The sequence below is a fragment of the Mesoplodon mirus genome, assembly GCF_964341445.2.
Source record: "Mesoplodon mirus genome assembly, chromosome: 18".
Classification (NCBI taxonomy): domain Eukaryota; kingdom Metazoa; phylum Chordata; class Mammalia; order Artiodactyla; family Ziphiidae; genus Mesoplodon; species Mesoplodon mirus.
Genome location: NC_138994.1, coordinates 62,613,453 through 62,640,729, shown reverse-complemented (window position 1 = coordinate 62,640,729; position 27,277 = coordinate 62,613,453). Strand labels below are relative to the sequence as shown.

Genomic DNA, 27,277 nt, shown 5'->3' with positions numbered 1-27,277 from the left:
GCAGGGGACGCGGGTTCGTGCCCCCGTCCGGGAGGATCCCACATGCCGCGGAGCGGCTGGGCCTGTGAGCCATGGCCACTGAGCCTGAGCATCCAGAGCCTGTGCTCCGCAACGGGAGAGGCCACAACAGTGAGAGGCTCGCATACCGCAAAAAAAAAAAAAAAAAAAAAAGAAGAATCCGCCTTCCAATGCAGGGGACGCGGGTTCGATACCTGGTCAGGGAACTAAGATCCCACATGCTAAGGGGCAACTAAGCCCACGTGCGCAACTACAGAGCCCATGCACTCTGGAGTCCACATGCCACAACTAGAGAGAAGCCCACATGCCACAACAAAGAGCCTGTGTGCCGCAATGAAATATCCCGCACACCGCAACTAAGACCCGATGCAACCACAAATAAATAAATATTAAAAAGAAAGAAAATCGTTTCTTGGGAATTCCCTGGCATTCCAGTGGTTAGGACTCTGTGCTTCAATTGCAGGGGGCACAGGTTTGATCCCTGGTCGGGGAACTAAAATCCTGCAAGCCGAGTGGTGTGGCCAGAAACAAACAAACAAACAAAAAGTCTCATATTGGCAATTTCACCTGGTTCAACCTCTATGAATGAATTTAAAAACAGAACTATGTAAATACGGCAATTTGGTCTATAATATAAAGGATGAGTTCCATATTGTTGAACAGAGTAGATTCTTCAAAAAACATGTTGCGTTTGGGTGGGTGGGTTGGGCAGGGGGGTGGATCACTGAACTTATTACCTCACACACCATCATGGAAAAAACAAATTATATATGGAATGATGACCTAAATGTAAAAAAGTTAAAAAACAAAAATAGAACCAAGGAAATAAGTGTTGTTTTTATAAACTTGGAATTGAAAAGGCCTTCCAAATAAAAACACTAAATCCCCAAACCATGAATACTATTAATAGACCTTGAAATTTAAAAATTTAAAATTTCACGTTTAGCAGAAAACAAAAACAAGTGACAACAGGGGAAGTATCTACAGAAATATGTAACAAAAACTTTTTGCAAAAGTCCATCCAAAAAGCATTATTTCTTTTGGTTTTAAATTTTCATTTCCTTGACAACTAGATATGGTTGAGTATCTTTTCATACATTTACTGCCTTTTTGTATTTCTACTTATGTTAACAACCTACTCATAACCTTTACTCATTTTTCCTATTATATTTTCATCTTTATTTAAGAGAATCCTATGTATTTGGCAATTATCCCCTTTCCTATTCATCTCTACTGTATTATTGCCATCAGTACCAAGCATTAATATATCCCATTTTAATAAACACACATATGGAGAGCCCAGAAATAAATCCTCATATACATGGTCAACCCAAGTATCCATCAAAAGATGAATGGGTAAACAAATCAGTATATACACACACAGTGGAATATTATGCAGCCATAAAAAGGAAGAGAATATCAGCATCCCACAAGATATTCCTTGTGTCTGTTCAAGAAATAGCTATTCTTGAACAGATATTTGCACTGAATGGTACAACATGGATGAACCCTGAGAAGCTTATGCCAAGTGAAATAAGTCAACCACAAAGGGACAAACACTCTATGTTTTCACTTATATGAGGCACCCAGAGTAATCAAATTCATACAGACGGAAAGCAAAATGGTTGCTGCCAGGAGATGGGGGGAGGAAGAAGGGAGAGCTACCGTTTAATAGGTACAGAGACTCAGTTTTGCAAGATAAAAAAAAATTTCTATAGATGGATGGTGGCACAACAACGTGCATGTACTTAATGCCATTGATAGGTACACTTAAAAAGGTGAAGATGGTAAATTTTGTTTAACAAAATGTGGTGAAATTTACCATGATTAAAAAAAATTTTTTTTTAAATTAAACACAATTAGCATATGAACCAGCAATCCCACTCTAGGTATATACCCAAAAAAATAGAAAGCAGAGACTTGAACAGATATTTGCACACATGTGTTCATAGCTGCATTATTCAAGACAGCCAAAAAGTGGAAACAACCCAAATGCCCATCAACAGATGAATGGGTAAACATAATGTAGTATATACATACATACAAGGGAATATTACTTGGCCTGAAAAAGAAATGAATTTCTGACACTTGATACAATACGGATGAACACGGAAGAAATTATGCTAAAGTGAAATAAGTCAGACACAAAAAGACAAATATTGTATGATTCCACTTATATGAGATATCTAGAATAGTCAAGTTTATAGAAACAGAAAGTGTAATAGTAGTTACCAGAGGGTAGGGGGAAAGGGGGAATGCCCAGTTACTGTACGAAGGATACAGAATTTCAGTTTGGGATGATGAAAAAGTTCTGGAGGTGAATAGTGATGATGGTTGCACAACAGTGTGAATGTACTTAATGCCACTAAATTGTACAGTTAAAAATAGTTAAAATGGTAAATTCTATGTTATGTATATTTACCACCCAAAAAACCCAGGTAAGAAAAGCATATATGTTTAAGAAAATGAAAGAAAACAACACACAGATAACAAACTCTTTCCTGACTCCACAACCCCTCCAGGGACCACCCAATTTACTGTGACGGTTCTTGAAGGAGCTGCGCAGACATGCTCTGCTTTCTCACCTCATTCACTTCTGCATTCACTTCCCTCCATGGAAATGGTTCTTCAAAGGGTCCCCCGCCCTTCATTTTGACACCTCTCAACGATACAACCACTCCACTATTTTGAGATGCATTTAAAAATTTTTTTGAGATTTCATTTCTTCTAGTTTTTCTCTGCCCTTAACGATTGCTCTTTTCAATTTCCTTTGCTGGCTTCCCCTTCATTACCAGGCCTTTAAATATTTAAGTGCCCAGAACCAAAATTTCTCCATTTAAATTCCCTTCATACTTGATCCCTGGCTTTAAACAACATCTGACACTGTTGACTTCCAACTGTTTATATCCAGCTTTAACCCCATATCCTTCAGACTTATGTAGCACTCAACTGCCTATGAGATATTTACTAGAGTATCTAGCAGACATCTCAAACCTAGTATGTTTAAAAAAGAATGCCCGACTTCCTGCCCCTATGGCACAACAATCCCCACACCTGCTTCTTCCTTATTTGATTTGTGTCTCAATTAATGACACCACCCGTCACTAAGTTACTTAGACCAAACACTGAAACATCATTCTTAGTTTTTTTCTTTCCCTAAAACCTTTCTTACCAGGTTTGTGGGAAAGAACTGAGCCCTCCTGGTCTAAAATATCTATTGTATGTAATAGATTAACTTCTGTCCTATGTATCTAGAGTAGTACTAGTTATATACCATCCTTGGGAGAATTAAGAAAGGCTGGAAGACCATGAGCAAGCCCACCTACCCAGTGTAGTAACTCCAGAATAAGTCACCATATTTCACACAAGCTATTGTTACAGGCTGTTTACTGGTCTCACAACTCCCACTCTCAACCCTTTTCAGACCCTTCTCCACACAACAAAGAAAGTCATCTCTGTAAAAAGGTATATCAGATCATAAACACCCCCCTGATTTTTATTCTCTAGAGACTTTCTCCTAAAATCAGAATAAAACTCAAACTCCTTATTGAGGTCTTATAAGACCTACCTGATCTAGATCCTGCCTACCTCTCTGACTTATTTCCTGTCACTCTCACCTCTGCTTAATTTACCATGTTCAGCCAAAATGGTCTTCCTTCGAGCCTTCAAACATGCAGAGCAAATCCTTTATATGGGACTTTGCATTTTCCATTCTGTTTACCCTGAAGAATGCTTCCCCCAGATCTCTGCATGGCTGCCACCTTCTCAACCTTCAGCTATCAGTTCAACTGTTGCCTCCGGAGAGACTTTCTGACCACCCTGACTAAAACAGCACACACCTCACTTGCTCTGCCCATCTCACTCTGTTGTTTCCTTCACGTACTTTTTACCAACTGAAATTATCTTTACTTGTCTACACATTTTAATGTCCAATTCCCATCACATGAATACATGAATGCAAGATCCACGAGGTTAAGGATTTTGTCTTGTTTGTTGACCCACATAGAATAAGCAACCAAGAAATGTTAGCTCTATTACACAGCAGAAAATATACAGAGTCAGTTTTGGATGGGAGAAAAGGCTGTTTGCATTAGTAGTCTTAATTCATTGTGAGGGAGATGTTTGAATATTATTATTCTGAAAATAACCTGTCCTCTAGCTTCCCAAATGACACATGGAGAAATAAAACTAATAGGATCTTTTTCACTTACAGTTTCGTATGTAACAACTGGCAACTGATGACTTTGCCAAGAGCTCCATTCCCAAATCCTGTAATCTGCTAGAGTTTTCGGTTCCACATGCAGCCAGAGCTGCCTGGTCAGCAGAAAGAAGGCTTGCCTGCATGTCTCCAGAAGCAGCATTGCTGCTTTTTATTTCTGGAAGTGTATTCTTTACATCAGTTTTCATACATCGAACTTCAGCTATTTGAGTTTTGAGTCTTTTTAGCATCTTTAAATCCGAGGGAACTCGCCACATTGCCTGCTGCTTCCTTTGGTCTTTATCTTTTCGAGAATATGATGCTTCAGAGAGAAAGTGACAAGTCATGTTAATATAGACTTTAACATTCATGAAACCATTCTATACTGTGACTATAGGCAAATTTGAGGTGTAAATAACTTAAGGTGCTTTAGGTGGTATCAACATAAAAGCATGCACTAAATCCCATTAATGAAAATAAAGATAGACACAAGTATCCTAACTCTATTCACACCTACAAAGTTAAAATCTGGGTCACATTATAATCACTCAAATCTGAATTCTGTATTTACTTCTAAAAGTTTTAAAAGCTGCCCTACTGCCTGGACTTTCTTCTTTATAGTTCTCCACTTTTCTCAAATTTTCTATACTGAGCTTTTATTATGTTCACAATTAAAAAAAAAACAGAAAAAACATAAACCTAGAAGCCACTTAGTCTAATATGCTATACATAGTATATAAAAAAATATGCTAACTGAATTTTAAAAACTGATTTACTGAACTATCATCCAATGTAGATACAGCTATTAAGTGCCATGGAATATCATAAAAAACTAGCTCCTTGTCACTGAGTCTTTGCAGCCACTAAACTAACAAAGCTTCCTCTCTTCCAAGAGAAAGTAGTTAAAGTTGTTTTTAATTTCTTTTCGCCCATCCAAATATTAAGAAGAGAGGAATGAGCAAGGAACACACACACTTTCTATGCAGGAAGAGCAAATGAGGTAGATATTCTGGAAAGCAAAGAACATTATGACTGACTCAAAGCAAAAAGAAACCAAGTTCCCTACCCAAAAAAATAACACACACCCCCAACAAACAGGGGACCAACAGGTACCCTAAGTAGACAAAAGAACAATTCGCAATGATAGCTGAACCTGCTTACACACTGTAACAATCTACTGCCATATAACAGGGCAAGGCAGCATCCTAGTGTGTGCAACAACTATCCCCCCACTTCTACCATGTGAAAAGAACCCAGATTGTGATCAGGTATTAGGTGGGCAGCAGTGTGCTCTGGACGGTTAGGTCCATCCTTTGTTCGGCCCCAGAGGATATGAGTCTAGGACTGGTCTAAGCTCATTCCTCTTTGAGCATTTAGGGTGGGCACATGACTCATAGTTTCAGCCAAAAGCTGGGGGGGGGCGGGGGGAAGGCGGAGATTTTCCATCCTGATAGGGAGATTTTATTATGTTGGGTGACACAGATAATAAGTAGAGGAGTTTGAATTCAAACGAAGGAGTCTGCCTCCAAAGTCAGTGATCTTAATACTAATAACTTTGCCCTCCAGCCTCACGGAATAAGTCTCTTTTCCATTCAGTCTTTTCTTTCCTGCTAGTGACACATTCTTGTGAATAAATGATGTATGAAGCTGTGGCAGTCATCTTATCTTATTGCCATGACAGAAGAGGCAAGAGAACTGCAGGAAGACCATCCCTTGCCCTGCCTTTAAATACCTGATGAACCTGGAATCACTTACCTCCAGACTTAATATGCATAATAAAGTGCCTTTATTATTATTAGTTAAGCCACGATTAGCAGCAGCATTTTGTTTCTTGCAGTTGAAAGCAAGAATCAGAGAGAGGTTTTAGAAATCCAGGATTTGGTCGCAGATCTACCATTTAGTTGCTGTAACTTTCTTTCAGTCCTCCAACTTCTGAGTCTACTTATTTATTTGTAAAATGAAGACAATAATATACATGTAACAGGACTGTTGTGAAGCTCAGAAAATTCAATGTCTGTGAAAACACTCTGTAGCACCTTCCCATTCAACCCATTGTCCACCAAGATGTGAGGGCAGTTTTCTAAAACCCAAATCAGGTATTACTTTCCCGCTTAGATTCACTGAGGAAAGCACCAGCATGGCACACAAGGCCCTACATTGTCTGATTCCACCTTCACTCTCAGTGGCTTTATCTTCTGCGTCTATCCCAAACATATCCAATCTTTTGGAACTGTTTGCATCTCTAACATAACAGCCATGTGCTATCTCGCTTTCATCTCTTTCACACGTCCTCCTTCCTTTGCTCTACTAACCCAGACTCATCAGGTATAATCTGAAATGCCTCCTTCTTCAGGCACCTAAACCGCCAACTGCTCCCCTTCTTTCAAATCAACTCTCACCTAATTTTGTAGAGCACAGGGAGTCCACTTCTACTGCAGCACTTATCACATTACAGTAAGGAAGACAAACATGCAGAATGTGAACAACTTAAGGGCTGAGATGACATCTTAGTGATCTTTATATTCCAGGCCAAGCAGCCTATGACACAAAATACTCAAAATGTTCTGCTAAATAAAATCTTTGTGGCTCCCATCTCCCACCCCACATCTACCTGGACTTAAATATGAAAACCTGTATTAAACCACATGGTTTGGGCTTCCCTGGTGGCACAGTGGTTGAGAGTCCGCCTGCCGATGCAGGGGACACGGGTTCGTGCCCTGGTCCGGGAAGATACCACATGCTACGGAGCAGCTGGGCCAGTGAGCCATGGCCGCTGAGCCCATGAGCCATGGCCGCTGAGCCTGTGCGTCCGGAGCCTGTGCTCCGCAACGGGAGAGGCCACAACAGTGAGAGGCCCGCGTACCGCAAAAAAAAAAAAAAAAAAAAAAAAAACTAAAAAACAAAAACCACATGGTTCAGTTTATTATTACTAGAAACTGACAAGAACTTTTAAAAGTAGGAAGCCTAAATGGGAAAACACAAAACAGACTTAAACAAACCTCCATCATCTGAAAAATCAGTTAATAAACAATTACTGAGTTTGTTTCAAATGCTAAGCACTGTGCTAGGCAGAGGATATAGCAGTGAACAAGACGAACACCCAGTCTTTGCCCTCACAAAGCTCTTAATCCACTTCAGTACTGTGTGGTTAAGTGCTAAGACAGGAGAGTGTAAGGTGCTGTGGAATTTCACCAAAGGAACCTGACAACTTAAGGCTACTTACTGCACTGATGATGAGAAGCCTTCCTGAATTTGCCAAGTTATAAGGTTAATAGAACTGAGAGTCTCAGCTATAACACTTCTTTCATATCATTCAGTTCTACCTTTCAAGAATGACAATTCTCTACAGCTTCTCCTCCAGACTTCAGTATCTGTCAATGCTGTCACCCTTCTCCTGGTCACCTAAGCCAATTCAGAGTCCTCTTTACCATGTTACAATTAGTTGCCAAGCCCCATAAACTCTACCTTTACAAGCATAACTGTGTGCTATAAGTAAAATCTTAATTATGCATTGCCTAGGTTAATCTGTTCCCTAGAGGTTAAGTAGAACTTTTATAATGTCAAAAGATTCTGAAGACCTTATCCCATCTCCACATATTTTTAAGCATATAATGATTGAAAAAATACACAGAAATGTAGGAATTTGTCCTCTCATACTAGGAACCACAAATAAACTTCTACAACTATACCCTGATTAGATTTTCATGTCTGATAGCTTTCTCAGCCCTGCAAGCTTTCTAAAATACAGTTTGAATCAAACTATGCCTAAACTGAAACAATGGCTCCCCACTGTCCACTATGAATAAATCCCTCAGGCAAGCATGAAAGGCCTTCCACAGAACAGATCCAACTGGACTTTCCACCTCCATTTACCACTACATGTACCTTAAAATCCAGTTCGGCTACATTATCTGTTGTTGAAACCCTGATGCCCCTTACGATGTTCTTTTTATGGCACAGTGGCTCAGAACAAAAACCTGCGGTGAGTCTGATACGTGATAGGTGTTCACTCAATGTGTTGAAAGAAACAAAAGGATAATAAAGGAAGACTATGAACAACTCTATGCCAACAAATTTGATAATCTAGATGTAATGGACCAATTCCTTGAAAGGCAATCTGCCAAAACTCACACAAGAAGAAACAGACAATGTGAATAGGCCTGCATCTATTAAAGAAATTTAACCAGTAACTGATACCTTTCCAAAACAGAAAGCATCTGGCCCAGATGGGTCCACTGGTGAATTCTACCAAACATTTAAAGAAGAAATTATATAAATTCTCTACAATCTCTGCAAGAAGCAGAGGGAACACTTCCTTACTCAAATCTATGAGGTCAGCATTACTCTAATACCAAAACCAGACAAAGACATTACAAGAAAACTACAGACCAGTATCTCTGATGAACATAGATGCCAAAAACCCTCAACAAAATATTAGCAAACTGAATTCAACAACATATTTAAAAACTCATACACCACAACCAAGTGGGATTTATCCCAGCTATGCAAGGCTGGTCCAACATTCGAAAATCAATTAATGTAATCCATCACATCATATCAACAGATGAAAAAAAAAGCATTTGACAAAATCCAACAACCATTCACGATAAGACCTCAGAATAAAGGGGAACTTCCTTAACTTGATAAAGAATATCTATGGAAAACCTACAGGGCTTCCCTGGTGGTGCAGTGGTTAAGAATCCACCTGCCAATGCAGGGGACACCGGTTCGATCTCTGGTCTGGGAAGATCCCACATGCTGCGGAGCAACTAAGCCCGTGTGCCACAACTGCTGAGCCTGTACTCTAGAGCCCACGAGCCACAACTACCGAGCCCTTGTGCCACAACTACTGAAGCCTGCGCACCTAGAGCCCGAGCTCCAAAACAAGAGAAGCCACCGCACTGCAATGAAGAGTAGCGCCTGCTCACCACATCAGAGAAAGGCTGCGTGTAGCAATGAAGACTCAACGCAGCCAAAAATTCAAAATAAAATAAATTTATATAAAAAAAAGAAAACCTACAGCTAGTATCATACTTTATGGTGAGAAACTTGAAGCTTTCCCATCAAGATCAGGAACATCTTTTCACCACTCCTTTTTAATCTCTACCGGAAGTTCTAGCTAATGCAGTATAACAAAAAAAGGAAATGAAAGTATACAGACTGAGAAGGAAAGAATATGCAAAGAATCAAAAATGAACATCGAAATCCAAGCAATCTTTTTAATAAAAAGAAAGCTGGATCTTTTTCTAACATTAGCCTTTAAATATCCTCTCATAGAAAGGTTATTTTCATTTGGCTTCCGTGACTCTGTTCTTTCTCCTTTCCAAAGCCTCTTCATCTGACTCATCTTCCACACACTCAATAAAAATAGACGTTCACCATGATTATGTCCCTAGCCCCTTTCTTTGAAAAACTTTCTTGAAACTCACCCCTTTGCAATCTTACTCCCTTAGTTTTAATTAGCCAGTATCACTTCTAGGCAAATAACTGCCTGTATTCCAGATCTTAATTTTTAGCTGTCTACTGGGCATCTCTACTGTGATATCTCACTGGTATGTCAAACTCAAGATGTTTAAATCCAAGCCTTGCTCTTTCTCTCTACTATTTCCCCCATTCTCCTTGTCATCAGCATTTAAATCACCTGGATTTGAAACTCAAGTCATCTCATTTATATTACTAATTTTAACAGAAAGCTAAACTTTCAGAGAACCATGATCTTACTCTGTTTATGTAGTCTGCATTCTTTTTTTTCCAATGACATTGAATATTTTTCAAAAACATGATTTTACCTGTCTATAAAATATACTATTCCATGGCAAAACTGTAATTTTTCAACCATAATTGTATTGTTGGATATTTTCAACAACTCTGATTATTTTCTCTTTGGAATATATTCCTAGAAGTGAAGTTACAGGATTAAAGGATAGAGCTATTTTACACCTACTACAAAATTTTCCTTCAAAATGGTTAAACCAATGTATACATCTACCTACAGAAACAGAACTTGTCTGTTTCACTAGGTCTTTGCAAACAACACTGGTTATAATTTAAGCAAAACCTTTGCCAATGTGATAAGTTTTTTTTTTAAGGGTATTTCTTTGTTGATCACAAGAACTACGTGTAATTTTTATTTTCTTCTTTACAATTTTCTGTATTTTAAAAGTTTACTAAAACAAAAATGATCAGAAACAAAATGTAAGATTATATACAATGTGGTAAGTACTACAAGAGTACAGGCATAATACAAAATGTACTTGGACCATAGATAAAACGCAACTGTTTTATAACCTAATTGGAGACAGTCAGATTGAGGACCCAGGCTTCCAGAAAGTATACCTTAGGAAAAAAGAGGCCTAAATAATCCAAGCTCCAATCTATCCCCCACTAGAGCAGCTCTATTTCTCTGTTTTCTACACTGAGACTCTGCCTTAAACTCTACTTGAAAAATGAGTTTTGCTGCTTTAAAGAAGCATCAAAATCACTGTTGTAAATCACTGATTTAATCTGTATAGTAACTGTTGTTTAGGAAGGTAGAAAAATGTTCAGTAGGGACTTCCCTGGTGGCGCAGTGGTTAAGAATGTGCCTGCCAATGCAGGGAACACGGGTTCGATCCCTGGTCTGGGAAGCATCCACATTCTGCGGAGCAACTAAGCCCGTGCACCACAACTACTGAGCCTGCGCTCTAGAGCCCGCAAGACATAACTACTGAGCCCACATGCCACAACTACTGAAGTCTGTGCTCCTAGAGCCCATGCTCTACAACAAAGCGAAGCCACTGCAATGAGAAGCCCATGCACTGCAACAAAGAATAGGCCCTGCTCACTGCAACTAAAGAAAGCCTGCACACAGCAACAAAGACCCAACACAGCCAAAAAATAAATATTCCTTTTTAAAAAAAGAAGAGGAGCTTCCCTGGTGGCGCAGTGGTTGAGAGTCCGCCTGCCGATGCAGGCGACACGGGTTCGTGCCCTGGTCCAGGGGGATCCCACATGCCGCAGAGTGGCTGGGCCCGTGAGCCATGGCTGCTGAGCCTGCGCATCCGGAGCCTGTGCTCCGCAATGGGAGAGGCCACAACAGTGAGAGGCTCGCGTACCGCAAAAAAAAAAAAAAAAAGAAAGAAAGAAAAATGTGCAGTGTATTTTAGGAAGCTTTCCAACAAAAATGGTTTTTAAAATGTGTCTTTTTTTTTTTTTTTGTGGTACATGGGCCTCTCACTGTTGTGGCCTCTCCCGTTGCGGAGCACAGGCTCTGGACGCGCAGGCCCAGCCGCTCCACGGCATGTGGGATCTTCCCAGACCGGGGCACGAACCCGTGTCCCCTGCATCGGCAGGCGGACTCTCAACCACTGCGCCACCAGGGAAGCCCTAAAATGTGTCATTTTAAAGTAAATGCCTATGTCTAAAAGTTTCAGAAAGTCCAGGTTTGACTATACATTTAAATTGTGTATGTGTATACACTGTATTACAGTAACACAAATGTAACTCCTCTTTAACAAATAATTTTTCAAAAAAAAATACTGCTAATTGGTATACATTTTTAGGCTATTAAACATCAAAATATGAGTAAAACTTCTTTTTCTATTTTTAACTTAGATACAGTTCCACTAAGAAGTTAGGGTATTCATGAAGCCTGCAAAACTTGACGTCCATTCACAAAGAGGACAACTGTACTTCATATGGATCAAACTGTCAATCAGTCACAATCTAAAAGGCAAATCATATAAAAACCTTCTTACAGGCATTTTGGCATTATTTTTGCACAAAACACCTTTGAAATTGATTTGATTGATATATTTTTATAACATACAATGAAAAATCAATTTGCTACAGAAACATACCCTGTTCCAACACTTAAGATACTTGGGTCCAAACTTAAGAGTTCTTTTGGAGAAGTACAGAAAAATGGGAAATTATTGTTAATATTTTACCTGTGGGCTGCAAAAGTGAAGCAGGCGGGCGAGGCTGTAAGCCCCACAAATTTTCCATACTGGTCCGGTCCTTAAGGTCCAACAAATGTATTAATATTAAAGGATCAATGTCTAATAAACTACTGGTAGCAGCAGAGCATAAATGTGCTCTTCTTGACATTCTGCTACTGGCACCCATATAGCCATGGTTACTACCTGCAAAAGAAAGAGATGTAGAAAATGAAAGCTATATAATTGGACAAATTTAATAAGAAAGAAAGAAAGAAAGAAAAAGTAAACTGGTTGATGTTGTTTGAATACTTGTCTATGGACCTTTTAGGAGTTGGTGTTCATGATAAGAAGCACAGAAAAGAAACCATATTGCCCAGAGAGGTGTACAAATAACAGTAGCTGATAACTGGCCTCGTTACTACTCAAAGTTCAGGCATAATCCTCAACTCCATCCCGAACCCTAGACATAAAACGGTGACAGTGTGTACAGTATATATGGTTAGGGGTATGAGGGTAAGGAAAAGGAGAATATATCGCATAACCCAGTGGTCTTGGATCAAAATCAAGCTCCCTGGTATAACAGGTCCCAAGGAACTAGACACCAAAATAGCAGAAGTCTTCTCCAGGTCTCTGGACAGCAAAATGCTCAGGTCATGACGGTTTGGCAGACATTTTTTCTAGTTTGATTAAATACTGAAGTACAGTTTGAAGATTTCAGACTTACCTTGTTAATGACTGATGCATAATATAGACATCTGAAAATAACATCATCTCTATATTACCTGTATTGATAATAAGCTCCTTAAGCCAAGGAAACCATCTGACTTCTCTCTAGCGCCTAGTACAATGCCTAACAAGTATTAGGTATGGAAATGTTGGTTAAAACTGACCTCCTTAAATAAAGCTATTTAAATATATTCTAAAGAAACACAACATTAAATAATGTTACATGCAGCAAAGTCTTAAAGTAGATAATATAAAAATAGCATGAAATAATCAGGATCTGACTATTCATGAGTGTGTCCAAAGAGATCTGGGGGAAAAAAAAAAAAGAAAAACTTAGGAGAAAAGTTTAGTTATTCAGAAGCTTCAGGTCAGTTATTTACTTATATGTTTTTCATCTATGTTCACATTCTTATGTCCTTACCTTCCCCTACTTCTTCATCCTCTTCTTTTTTTTTTAATTAATTAATTTTACTTATTTATTTTTGGCTGCATTGGGTCCTCGTTGCCATGCGCAGGCTTTCTCTAGTTGTGGCGAGCGGGGTCTTCTCTTCGTGGCAGTGCGTGGACTTCTCATTGCAGTGCCTTCTCCTGTGGCAGAGCACAGGCTCTGGGCACGCGGGCTTCAGTAGTTGTGGCTCGCGGGCTCTAGAGCACAGGCTCAGTAGCTCCACGGCATGTGGGATCTTCCTGGACCAGGGCTCGAACCCATGTCCCCTACACTGGCAGGCGGATTCTTAACCACTGTGCCACCAGGGAAGTCCCCATCCTCTTCCTCTTCTAAGGATTATCCCATTGCCAATTTTTCTTTCAGCCTCTGTACCCACTGCAACTCCTATTTTAAAAGGCAGAAAACTATACCCCTCCACCTCGAAACTGTTTCTTAGCCCTTTTCCTTTACTAGAGAGTTCCCGAATCAGGCTGCATATCAGTCAGTTGGAGGAATTTTTAAAATTCTTGGCCCTACTCCAGAGGTACTGAACGAGAATATTAGAGTGGGATCCAGGACCTTTTTCCAAAAAGCTACTCAGGTGGTTCTGATTGTTTAGTAAATAAACTCAGTAGCCCAGAGTATGGTATCTACCACCCGGATATCTAGCTCTTCTTTAAAAACGAAAGTTGCTCATTCTCCCATGTTAAATGGACCCCCAGTACAGAAAGGAGCATTAACAGTCTTCTGTTTCTAACCACTCTTCCAGGCCACTACTCTCACCAATGAACAAAAACTCCTTTCCTTTGTGGTTCACGCCCTTCAGTTACTCCCTCCCTCCCATGTTCCCATCCTTTCTACTCACTATCACATTCATCCACGGGCATCAAAGATTTTAGCATCTATTTCAGTTTCCCTATCTCAAAGCTAACACTGCCATCATTGTGTGTGTGTGTGTGTGTGTGTGTGTGTGTGTCTCATACATAAGTATACAGCCTAGTGTATGGTCACAAATTAATGGCACCCCAAAATTCCTCCATGCCTCCTAAAATTGCTCACTAACCTTCCTCCTCAAAGGTAACTTCCATCCAGAGTTAAACACCATAGATTAGTTTTGCCTGTTTTTGAACTTTACATAAATGTTATGATAGAGTTGTACTCATATCCTGCTTCTTTGCTCAACATGAGATTCATCTATATTGCTATATATAGCAGTTTATTCATTTTCATTATTTCTGTGCAGGGCTCCAAAATGTGAATATATACAGTTTCTTTCCTTATTACTATTAGGAAAGAATTTGGGTTGCTTTTAGCTTTTGGCTACTAGGAATAAAGCTACTGAACTTACAAGCAGATAACTACTCTTGAACTTCACTCAGAAAAAAAAAAAAAAACAACACCACCTCATAAAAAAGAAAATGGATCCTCTCCTCCTAAGCCAAGCCAGATTAACCCTGCTAAAATATTACATTGATCTATCTAAGCTCTGTGCCTGTATGCATTAGCATGACATTCAAGGTTCTACACAGTCTAGACCCAAACTACCTTTCTAGTCTTCTCCAGTTTTTCACATCCTTTACTTTGTTATAAATTACATTTATATTTTTTTAATTAAAAACACAAGAAAACAAAACCACCTGAAAAAGAACAATGCTGCTCTAAATTATCTTGTAAAATTCGACTGGCAAACACCACCTCCCACTCTGTTGGAACTGGGAAAGCCATAGGATGTGTTTGTTCAGCTTCAGCCCATATTGCCCAGCAGTTTTCCAAAAGAGTGGTATCAATTTTCATTCCTACCAGGAGGTTACGAGAGCTTCCATCTCTCCAAATGCTTTCAATATTTAATATTGCCAGTTTAAAATGTATTAGCCATTACAGTGGGTATGCAATGGTATCATAATGTGGACTTTATCTGGCATTTCCTGAAAAAGAGAATGAACAGAATCTCAGAGACCTGTGGAACCCCATCAAGTGTACCAACATACACATAATGGGAGTTAGAGAGGAGGAGAAAGAATATTATTTGAAGAAAAATGGATAAAAATTTCCCACATATAATGAAATCTATTAATCTAAACATCCAAAAACTCAACAAACTTCATGTAGGGTAAACTCAAGAGATCCACACTGGGACACATCACAATTTGTGTTTCTCTGACAAAAGAGGCTGAGCACCTTTAAAAATGTGTACTGGTCATCTAGACAGCCTCCTTTGCGAAGTGTCTATTCTTGTCTTTTGTCTTTTTTACTAAGAGGTTGTCTTATCTTTTTCTTATTGATTTGTAAAAGTTCTTTATATATTATGGATAAAACTTTTGAATAATATTTTTAATTAATTCATTTATTCTAATGAATAAAAATTATGATACTTACTTTAAAAATGCAATATACATTAATAGACCAGACTGCACACCTGTGGTCTTGTAAGCAGCCAGTTATATGGGTCTGGAGATCAATACGTGGTGGTCCCATAGGCCTCTCAAGACCAACATGGATCAAACGGAATATACTATCTTCTGCTCCTGGACTCATTCACTTATGTAATGAGCACAGGCTAACCTAGAAACGTTAAGGATCATCCCCACATCTCCACCAACTCCAACCAATCCAGTAAGACACTCCCAAGTTGTGCAGATACTATTTAACATCTCTCAAAAGGTTTCTTCTTTACCTTGTCTGCTGTTACCTTATTTTAGGCCCTGAAAATTTCTCTCCTGGAATATTGAGGTAGTTTTTTTTTTCTTTCTTTCTTTCTTTTTTTTGGCCCTGCCACACAGCTTATAGGATCTTAATTCCCCAACCAGGGACTGAACCTGTGCCCTCAGCAGTGAAAGCATGGAGTCCTAACCACTGGACTCTCAGGGAATTCCCACGGTAGTTTTCTAACTAATTTTATCTCATCCATTTTCCACTATAAAGACAAATCTGATCACATTCGCTTTTAAAGACCTTTAGTGGGGACTTCCCTGGTGTTGCAGTGGTTAAGAATCCACCTGCCAATGCAGGGGACACGGGTTTGAGCCCTGGCCCGGGAAGATCCCACATGCCACGGAGCAACTAAGCCCGTGTGCCACAACTACTGAGCCTGCGTGCCACAACTACTGAAGCCCATGTGCCTAGAGTCTGTGCTCCACAACAAGAGAAGCCACCGCAATGAGAAGCCCGCACACCGCAACAAAGAGTAGCCCCTGCTCTCCGCAACTAGAGAAAAGCCCGAGCACAGCAACGAAGACCCAATGCACATTTATTTATTTATTAAAAAAAAAAAAAAAAGACCTTTAAAGCCCAAACTCCTTAGTCTGGCAAATACGACTTTCCATTACCTAATCATGTTCCTGCTTACCAATCTCACACTGGCTTGCCCCCATATAAACTAAACTCTTAAATACTTGAAGTTCCCAAAAAGGACGATGCTGTGACTTCTGCCTAGAATGCCTTTGCTCTTTATTCTCATTATTTCCCTGTTTGTCTAATGAACTGAGCTCATTTTTAAAGAGCAAGATCAAGCATCACTCTCTCTCTCTGAAACCTTTTTTCACCCATTTCCAATTAGCTGTTCTTTCCATTTTTGGTGTCACCCTGTATCTATATTCATAACCACAAAGTTTTACAAGGACTAGTGCTGCAAAAGTGATGCTCATTCCTTTTATAAACCCAATGAACAACACAACGGCTGATGCCTAGTGGGTATTCATTAAACATTTGTGGAACAAGTAACCTTAAAAATCTTTAACCTGAAATATAGAACAGATGTTTTGAGTAATGACTTTATACAACGTCAATTTGTTTTACAAATGTATTATACTGGCAAAACTTTTTAGTTCTCAAATTAGAAGTATTATTGCAGTGTTTCATAAGTTACACATGGCAGGCAATTATATCGACAGAATAGATTTTTCATACTCAGCTGATTCAGCTAGCTAATGTTCTACATTAGAAAAATATTTAAAACCCTTTTCAGCACATATTACTAAGCCTAAATTCTCTTGCAACTAAAAGAAAATAACTGAATAAACTAAAAGTAATTCTTATGGGAATGAGGCCACCTGAGTCACTAAATATCTGTTTTAAGCTATATCATTATTTAATACTGTCTAAAAAATTAAATTTAGTAAATACTATTTTACTATATACCTACGCTTCTGTATAAGAAAGATCTGTTTAATGGACAACTTAACATCTTAATTGTAGTAGATCAAACACTTATAAGGCAAGTACGAAGGATAAAAGCTTATTATGTCCACAATAAGCAGTTAAGAGGTACACAAAACAAAAGAGGTAAAATATAACATAAAAACATTAAACATGGAGTGGGGGTAGGGAGGGGAATAAAAATTCAGGGTTGTTAGAATGTGTTCAAACTTAAGAAATCAGCAATTTAAAATAATCATGTGTCTGTCTGTATGTGTGTGTGTGTTACTTCACGGTAACCACAAAGTAAAAAGCCATAGATACACACACAAAAAAGAGAAAGAAATACAAACAAACACTAAAGATAGTCATCAAATCATAAGGGAAGAGAGCAAAAAGAGGAATGGAACAAAAAAGAAATACAGAAACAGAAAACTATTAACAAAGAGGCAATAAGTACATACCTATCAATAGTTACTTTAAACATAAATGGACTAAACCTACCAATCAAAAGACACAGAGTGGTCCAGGGGATACAAAAACAAGACCCATATATATGTGGCTACAAGACTCATTTCAGATCTAAAAACACCCACAGACTGAAAGTGACAGTATAGAAAAAGGTATTCCATGGAAACGGAAATGAAAAGAAACCTAGGGTAGCAATATTAACATCAGACAAAACAGACTTAAAACAAAGTCCATAACAAAGACAAAGAAGGTCAATATGTAATGATAAGGGGCTCAATCCAACAAGAAGATATAACAATTGTAAATAAATATGTACCCAACGTAGGAGCACCTAAACACATAAAGCAAATGTTAATAGACATAAAGGGAGAAATAGACAGTAACACAATAATAGTAGGAGACTTTAACACCCCATTTACATCAATGGATAGATCATACAGACAGAAAATCAATAAGGAAACACTGGCATTAAATGATGCATTAGACCACTGGTCTTAAATGACACATTAGTCCATCTATTAGATGGACTTAATAGACATATATAGATATAGATCTCTATATACAGAATATCCTACCCAAAAGCAGCAGAGTTCACATTCTTTTCAAGTGCACAGGGAACATTATTCTCCAGGACAGATCACATGCTAGGCCACAAAACAAGTCTCAGGAAATTTAAGAATGAAATCATAACAAGCATCTTTTCTGACCACAACACTAAGAGACTAGAAATCAACTACAAGAAAAAAACTGCAAACAACACAAACACGTGGAGGCTAAACAATATGCTACCGAACAATTGAAGAAATCTAAGAGGAAATTTAAAAAATACCTGGAGACAAATGAAAACAGAAACACAATGATCCAAAAATCTATGGAACACAGCAAAAGAAATACTAAGAGAAAAGTTTACAGCAATACAAGCCTACCTCAGGAAGTAAGAAAAGTCTCAAATAAACAACATAACATTACACCTAAAGGAACTAGGGGAAAAAAAAAAGAAAAAACAAAACCCAAAGTTAGTAGAAGGAAAGAAATAGTTACAACTGACACAACAGAAATACAAAGAGACACATCAGATCATAAGAGATTACTACAGACAATTATATGCCAATAAAATGGACAACCTAGAAGAAATGGATTATTACTAGAAATGTACAGTCTCCCAAGACTGAATCAGGAAGAAATAGAAAATTAGGAACAGACCGATTACCAGTAATAAAATTTCAACTGAATCAGTAATAAAAACTTAACTCCCAACAAACAAAAGTCTAATACCATATGGTTTCACAGGTGAATTCTACTAAACATTTAAAGAAGAGTTAACACCTATTCTTTTCAAAATATTCCAAAAAATTGAAGAGGAAGTAATGCTTCCAAACTCATTATATGAGGCCAGCACCACTCTGATACCAAAACCAAAGACACCACCAGAAAAGAAAATTACAGACCAATATCAATGATGAACGTAGTAACCAAAACACTCAACAAAGCTTTAGCAAACAAAATTCAACAAAACATTAAGAAGATCAGACACTGTGATCAAGTTGGATTTATCCCAGGGGTGCAAGGATGGCTCAATCAATGTGATACACCACATTAACAAATTACAGAATAAAAACTGCTCATCTGAATAAATGCAAGAAAAGCTTATGACAAAATTCAACATCGATTTATGATAGAAACTATAAACAAAGTGGGTATAAAGGGAACATATCCCAACATAATAACAACCATATATAACAAGCTCACAGCTCACATCATACTCAACAGTGAAAAGATGAAAGCATTTCCTCTGTGATCAGGAACAAGACAAGGACGTCCACTCTCACCACTTTTATTCAACATAATACTGGAAATCCTAGCCACAGCAATTAGACAGGAAGAAAAATTTTTTTTAAATCCAAATTGGAAAGGAAGAAGTAAAACTGTCACTGTTTGCAGACGACATGATACTATACATAGAAAACACTAAAGATACCACCAAAAAACTACTAGAACTCTTCAACAAATTCAGTAAAATTTCAGGATACAAAATTAATACAAAACAAAAATCTGTTGCATATCTATACTCTAGTAACAAACTATCGGAAGGAGAAATTAGAAAATAATCTCATTTACAATTTCATTAAGAAGAAAAAAAATACCTAGGAATAAATCTAACCAAGGAGATAAAAGAGTTGCACTCTGAAAACTGTTAAGACACTGGTGAAAGAAACTGAAGAAAACACAAATGGAAAGATACACTGTGCTCATAGACAGGAAGAATTAATATTGTTAAAATGACCATACTACCCAAGGCAATCTACAGATTCAAACACCAACAGCATTTTTCACAGAACTAGAACAAAGAATCCTAATATTTGTATGGAAACACAAAAGACCCTGAAGAGCCAAAGCAATCTTGAGAAAGAACATAGCTGGAGGTATCATACTCCCTGATTTCAAACTACACTACAAAGCTACAGTCATCCAAACAGTATGGGGGACTTCCCTGGTGGTCCAGTGGTAAAGAATCCACCTTCCAATGCAGGGGACACAGGTTCGATCCCTGGTTGGGGGAACTAAGATCCCACATGCCACGGGGCAACAAAACCCACGCACTCTGGAGCCTGCATGCCACAACTAGAGAGAAACCCACATACCACAACTACTGAGCCTGTGAGCTGCAACAAAAGATCCGGCCGCAGCTAAGACTGACGCAGAAACTAAGACCCAACACAGCACCGGTAAAGTAGAAGCAGTACAAACTAGCTGTTAATTGTTCTAGCCAAGATTCCCGTGCTTAATTAAATAGGTCCAAGAACACAAAAGAAACACCTACTATTTAAGTAAGGTTATCCTAGGAGGAGCAGTGTACCTTGGCAAAAAACTGGGTCCACGAAGACGATGTGAGGTTCTAGTCTGGCTATACCAACAACTACCTATGTGATCTAAGCAACTAAATCTCTGAGTTCTTTCCACATATAAAATGAGTTCTTAAAAGGTCCTTTGTAAGTCAAAGATTCAACAATTCTATTCAGATTATTCTTATAATTGAGATAGATATACAAATAAGACTTATGTATCGTAAGAAGACAGTTAAGTATATAAAAGTAGATAAGATGATGAGCTTTGGATTCAAATAAACTGAAAACTCGAATTCCTCTCTTTCATTTACTTAATTGTGAAAAGACAGCAAGTTGCTTAATTCCTTTACACATCAGTTTCTACAGCTATAAAAAGAAGATAATATTAAAACCTATCTCCAAGAATTTTATAGGCAAATGAGATAAGGTACACATAAAGTGCTTATGCACAGTGCCTGGAACATAGAACACATCAAATTTTAGATATTATGACTGTTTTAAATACTACTAGTAATTCACTCTAAAATCCATACATAAAATATAGCCCTTCTAACACCATGAACCATGTAGAGCTATGGCTGCCACATCTCAACATATGAGACGTTCAGAGAAGAGCACAGAGAAGGCCGACAGCGTGTGGGGCCTGGCCTCAGTACCTGGAGGTCCTGATGCAGCTGCATCTTCCAGGAGTTCCCCCTCTTCCAATTCCATGGTGTTGTATTCCACATCATTTTCTCCAGACCTAAGAATACACAAAGTTCATCATTCCACACAGTAAGTACAATTAACATTACGTGTCACACCTCAGTGAACTTCATAACAATTGTGTATAGCTTTCTCCTGTGAAGTAATAGAATAGTTCTCAATACAAAATTGAGGGAAAAGACTTTTGTCATTATCACATGTATGGGCAGTATTATTAATGTTCAATCTACCTTTTTAAAATACCAAGATAGGTTGGCAACATTTAATTTTTAAAATAGAAAATCTGAAAACCATTGTAAGCAGAAGAGATTATAGCTTCAAAGAATCTGTAACCTAGTGGTAGTAAATTAGGCTTAACACAGTACACTTTAAGGTTAAGAAAGATGTTTAAATTACTGTATGTGACTAAACACTCTTTTCTTAAAATACTATTTCAGAAAAGAGGGTGTTGTCTATCAAAACCCAATCACCTTATTTTAAATGACAAAGTACTATGTGGAGCAGCGCTAATCAGTGCCAGTTTTGAGTATTTAAAGAAGTCTTAAAATCAGTTCCCGGACCCACAGCATGAGTAGCTCTACTGATCTGCTTTCCAGTGATACTGGTGAAAATTATTTTTTAAAGCGACCCTTTAGAGACTCTGGAAATGGTTCTAAGAGCATCTAGCAAATGAAAACATCTCCAAAAAATGTACTAAAATTTGGTAACAACAGTGAGTCTGTGGTACTTGAACCAAGACCACTCCCCACCCCCATTCAGTGATACAGAAATTCCACTTCAGACTGGTGCAGCCAAGAACATAGGGCTCCCATTTCCCACAGCTCCCCAATAGGAGGGCTATATTCCCAGGAGGAGCAAGACATCAGCATTTCTCATCCTGTTCCCAGCTACCTGTGGCTGAGGCTAAAGTCAGGTGTATGTGGCCAAGAGGCAGGGATTCCCTTCTTTTACCCAGACCCAAGGCTCTACCTTGGATGCAGCATGCTGAGCTAACTGGGGCCCAGATCCCCATTGCCCCAATTCACTCATAAAGCAGAAGTCCCAGGCCTGAGAAGACAAACTGAAAAGATCTGAGGCTACAGCCCCCAACTTGCCCATCCCCGATGGGTCAGCTTCTAAAGTGGGAGAAATAAGCACACCTTTGTGCTCACTCCAGCTTCAGAGCTCTGGCTCAGAGATTTTGCCTGCAGGAGGAAGCAGGCTCTAAACACAGAGCCACAGAGAAAGGTATAACACTATTAAGAACATAAAAAAATACCCTCAAATAGAATCCAGCAAAACATAAGACGAATTACACACCAAGGCAGAATAGAATTTAACCAAGGAATACAAAGTTGGTTTAGAATCTGAAAATCAACTAATGTAAAACACCATATCAACAGAATAAAAAAAAAAAAAACTACATGATCATCTGAATAGATGCAGAAGGAGAATATGACAAAATCCAATACCCTTTCATAATAAAAACATAATAAACCAGGACTAGAAGAGCATCTATGGAAAACCCACAGCTAACATAACACTTAATGGTGAAAGACTGAACACTTTCCCTCTAGTATCAGGAACAAGACAAGAAAGAATGTCCACTCCTTGCAGTGGTGGACTGCCAATGGAGGGGACACGGGTTCAATCCCTGGTCTGGGAAGATCCCACATGCCATGGAGCAACTAAGCCCCTGTGCCACAACTCCTGAGCCTGCACTCTAGAGCCCACGAGCCAAAACCACAACTACTGAGCCTGCGTACCACAACTACTAAAGCCCGCGCGCCTAAAGACCGTGCTCTGCAACAAGAGAAGCCTCTGCAATGAGAAGCCCGTGCACCACAACGAAGAGCGCCGCTCACCGCAACTAGAGAAAGCCCACGTGCAGCAACAAAGACCCGATGCGGCCAAAATAAATAAATAAATCTATTAAAAAAAAAAAAAAAAGAATGTCCACTACCACCAATTCTATTCAACATTCTATGCAGTGAACTTAGGCCAGAAAAAGAGATAAAAGGCACCCAAATTGGAAAAAAAGAAGTAAAACTAAATCTATTTACAGATGTAATACTGTATATAGAAAAACCTGAAGAATCCATTAAAAAACTATTAGAACTAATAAACGAGTTAGCAATGTTGCAAGATACAAAAATCAACTGGATTTTCATGTACTTGCAAAAGAACAATCCACAAAGGAAATTTAAAAAGAAAAGTCAATTGCATTTACAATAGCATAAAAAAGAATAAGATACTTAGGAATGAATTAAACAAAAGATGTGTAAAACATATACTCTGAAAATTACAAAACACTGTTGAAAGATTAAAAACTTCTGATTGGCAAAAGACCCTGTTAAGAACATGAAAAGACAAGCTACAGAGCGGGAGAAGACAAGCTACTGAGTGGGAGAAAGTATTTGCAAAGCATGTATCCAAATTTTACTGGGGAAAACTGGGCAAAGGGTATATGGGATCTTGTATTATTTCCTCCAACTGCAAGTGAATTTACAATTACCTTAAAATAAAAAGAAAAAAACAGCAGGAGGAAAATATATAATACTATCACAGAAAGACTGAGGTGGAGGAAGAGAAGAAAGGCCTACTTGATAAATGTGTCTACCTAACTAAAAGCTGTTTATAATAACCATTATCCAAATCAACTGTGTATCTATTTCCCCATCTATACAAGGAACTGACCTTAATTTGTAAGAGCTAACAATTTATGATTCCCTAGATGCTCAAATTAGCTCAAGATTAACTGTGCTGTTTCTATGAATTATATAAAACAGTTTGGATCAAGATATTGTAGATGTATGTATATAAAGGGAACATAATCAAACACCTTCTAGTAGAAAAAGCATTAAAAAGTCAATCTAATGAGATGCTGTGAATCCAATTTTACATAAAATCCAACTGCCCTCAAAACTACCTTGAAAAAAGTCAAGAGACCTAACAGTCAAAGGAATTAATTCAGATAGAACCATATATTTAAGCTATTATCAAGGTGGATTCCAATTTATAGAATCATCAAAAGAATTTTCCATGTTAATTCAAATTAATCAGTTCTATTCTATATATTTAAAAATATCACTAATAATGATTCCTGATTTGGTGACTTAAAGGCTTCACATTTTAACTAACCCTTTTAGGCAATTTGCCACGTATGCTAAAGAGGGAACATTAAGTGAAAAAGGTCTATTTTGAGGAGTTAAGTTGTGGAAATGGGGGGTGAGGTCAAATAGGGGGTTTAAAACTCTCACCTTACTCTTGTGAAATGGCTGGTGCCAGGGCGGGGACAGAGAAAGTATAAGATGAACCTGGAATGTCTTGTAGTGCCAGAAAATAAGAAAGTGCTTATAAAATAATGAGGACGTCTAGAAAGGCCACAAGAGTTTTTAAAAGGCTGCCACTGGCCAAATCCGGGATAATCTGAGCAATAAATTATGACAGTAAGTGGATGAAATGACTTAAAAATACAAAACTCCATGAGTCTATACTAATGAAATTAATTAGTTAATTAATGAATGGGGCGGAGGGGAACGTTCTTCCTTAGAATAGAATTGCAATTAATAAACGTAGAAGGAATAATGGCATTAGCAAATCATCATTCAGCCATCAGCACAGTCATCTTTTTCAAGCAAGAATCACCAATGAATGACAAAATTAGTGGACTAAAGTACAACAAGAATAAGATATTTACAGTCTCCAAATATGCCCCCACGTGATACTTATTAATTACAAAGGGGAAAAGTAGAGTGATCTGGCAGACATCACCTTAACCAAGTATTCTAAATCAATCAACCATAATGGGACAGATTGAAGACATGTGCCCTCCACTGTCCCCTCATACTGATGCGCTGAAAAAGCTACATCATCACTTCTGTCTTATTCCTGCCAAAAGTGCATTACCTCAATCTGATTATGAGGAAATATCAGACTACTCCAAACTGAGGGACTTCCTACAAAATAACCACCTGTATTTCTCTGAAGTGTCAAAGTCATGAAAAACAAAAACAAAACAAAACAAAAGACTACATGAACCAGACTGAAGCAGATTAAAGAGTCTTAACAAAAAGCAACATATGGGGCTTCCCTAGTGGCGCAGTGGTTGAGAGTCTGTCTGCCGATGCAGGGGACACAGGTTTGCGCCCCGGTCCGGGAAGATCCCACATGCCGCGGAGCGGCTGGGCCCGTGAGCCATGGCCGCTGAGCCTGCGCGTCCGGAGCCTGTGCTCCGCAACGGGAGAGGCCACAACAGTGAGAGGCCCGCGTACCGCCAAAAAAAAAAAAAAAGCAACATGTGATCCTGAATTGGATCCTAAACCGGCCAAAGGACATCACTGTCAAAATTTCTGTAAGGTCATAGATTATAGTATTACATCAATGTTAACTTCCTGGTTTTGATAATGGTACTGAAATTACATAAGAAACATACTTGTTTTTAGAAGTACACAATGAGAAGTATATTCACTTAATCTCAAATGTCTCACAGAAAAATTATATAGAGTGAGAGAAAAGAAACATAACAAAGCAAAATATTAAATTTGGGGAATTAATCTGGGCAAAGGAAATACGGGAATTCTCTGTTAATATTTTTGCAACTTTTCTTTAATATGAAATAATTGCAAAATTAAAAGCTAAAGCAAAAACTAAAACTCAGTTTGGAACCCAGAGATGACAGGGAGGAAATCAGTTCACTCTTCCCTTCAAGTTCCTTTATTTATTTATATAAGATACCGTAGATCAAGAAAAACAAATCCTTAATATCCACACTTTTAGGCCTAACTTAATTAATATGCTTCTAATAATTACCACTTAGATGATTTATAGTGGTAGTTAATGTGAACACTCACATGGTTTCTTCATCAATGTCATTTTCTTCCGTGTTACTTGTTGCTGTGGAACTGGCAGAAGAACTGCTCCCATCGAGATGATTTACTTCATCTTCACCAACAAGATCCAGATCCAGATCTCCATCTGAAAGCTCATGCTAGATTAAGGCAAAGAAAGAAGACTTCTATCTCAAATGTTTTCACTCAGCCCATGGCCCAAGCACCAGCACCAAAGACTAAGGTAATCATCAGAATTCTCCGCTCCTGTGCCTAGACTGCTGCCCGTGTAGAGATAACTCACATAACCACACTACCTGGTACCACTAATAAGTTATTTCTGCCAGTGTCAGCTGGGCCTTCGATATGACTGGAAATGCTTCATATAGTCCACATCAGCTTCCTCACAAAGTAACATTTCAAACCATCACGCCTCGAGACCTATCTAACCTCTATTATCCTCAACGTGATTATAAAACCCTGTCACCTATCTACACAGAAAAACATATTGGCTATTAAGCATAAATGCCCACAACTTTCAGCTGCCCTACCTGCAAACTCCACCCTACCTTTAACTCATTCTATCAAAGGTTAACTGCTTCACCTGAGTGCTCCATTCCAACCTCTATTATCTCCTTAAATAAATGGTTTTGTTAATACCTGGACCTTATTTTCAATCTTTCTCCCCACTGGCTCCTTCATTATAACATATACCTGAAGCCTCAAAAAAAGCTTATCTCTCCATCTCTCTCTGATCTTAAACAATAACAACCACTTCTTGAAATCTCATTCTAGTTGTAGTTTACCTGGGACAAAACCTGGCTATCTCCCAAAACCTAAATCATCCTACCTACATAGGCAATGATAAGGTACTTTAACTAGATTCAGTGAACGGAAAGCAGACACCTTTTTTTTTTTTTAAGATTTTTTTAAAATTTATTTATTTTTGGCTGCGTTGGGTCTTCGCTGCTGGGCATAGGCTTTCCCTAGTTGCAGCGAGTGGGGTCTACTCTTCGTTGCAGCAC

General features: G+C 38.4%; 1 protein-coding gene across 8 annotated transcripts in view; it reads right to left on the bottom strand.

The window, feature by feature from the left end:
* Positions 1 to 27,277, bottom strand: part of TRIM37 (tripartite motif containing 37) — a 207,813-nt gene that overhangs the window by 117,017 nt on the left and 63,519 nt on the right. For all 8 annotated transcript variants that reach the window (XM_082603179.1, XM_082603181.1, XM_082603178.1 and 5 more), the window contains exons 16-19: positions 26,277 to 26,413; positions 21,396 to 21,481; positions 12,145 to 12,339; positions 4,230 to 4,538 (exon numbers count right to left, since the gene is read on the bottom strand). In XM_082603179.1, the coding sequence (XP_082459305.1) occupies positions 4,230 to 4,538; positions 12,145 to 12,339; positions 21,396 to 21,481; positions 26,277 to 26,413 (727 nt within the window). The remainder of the gene's footprint in view (positions 1 to 4,229; positions 4,539 to 12,144; positions 12,340 to 21,395; positions 21,482 to 26,276; positions 26,414 to 27,277) is intronic.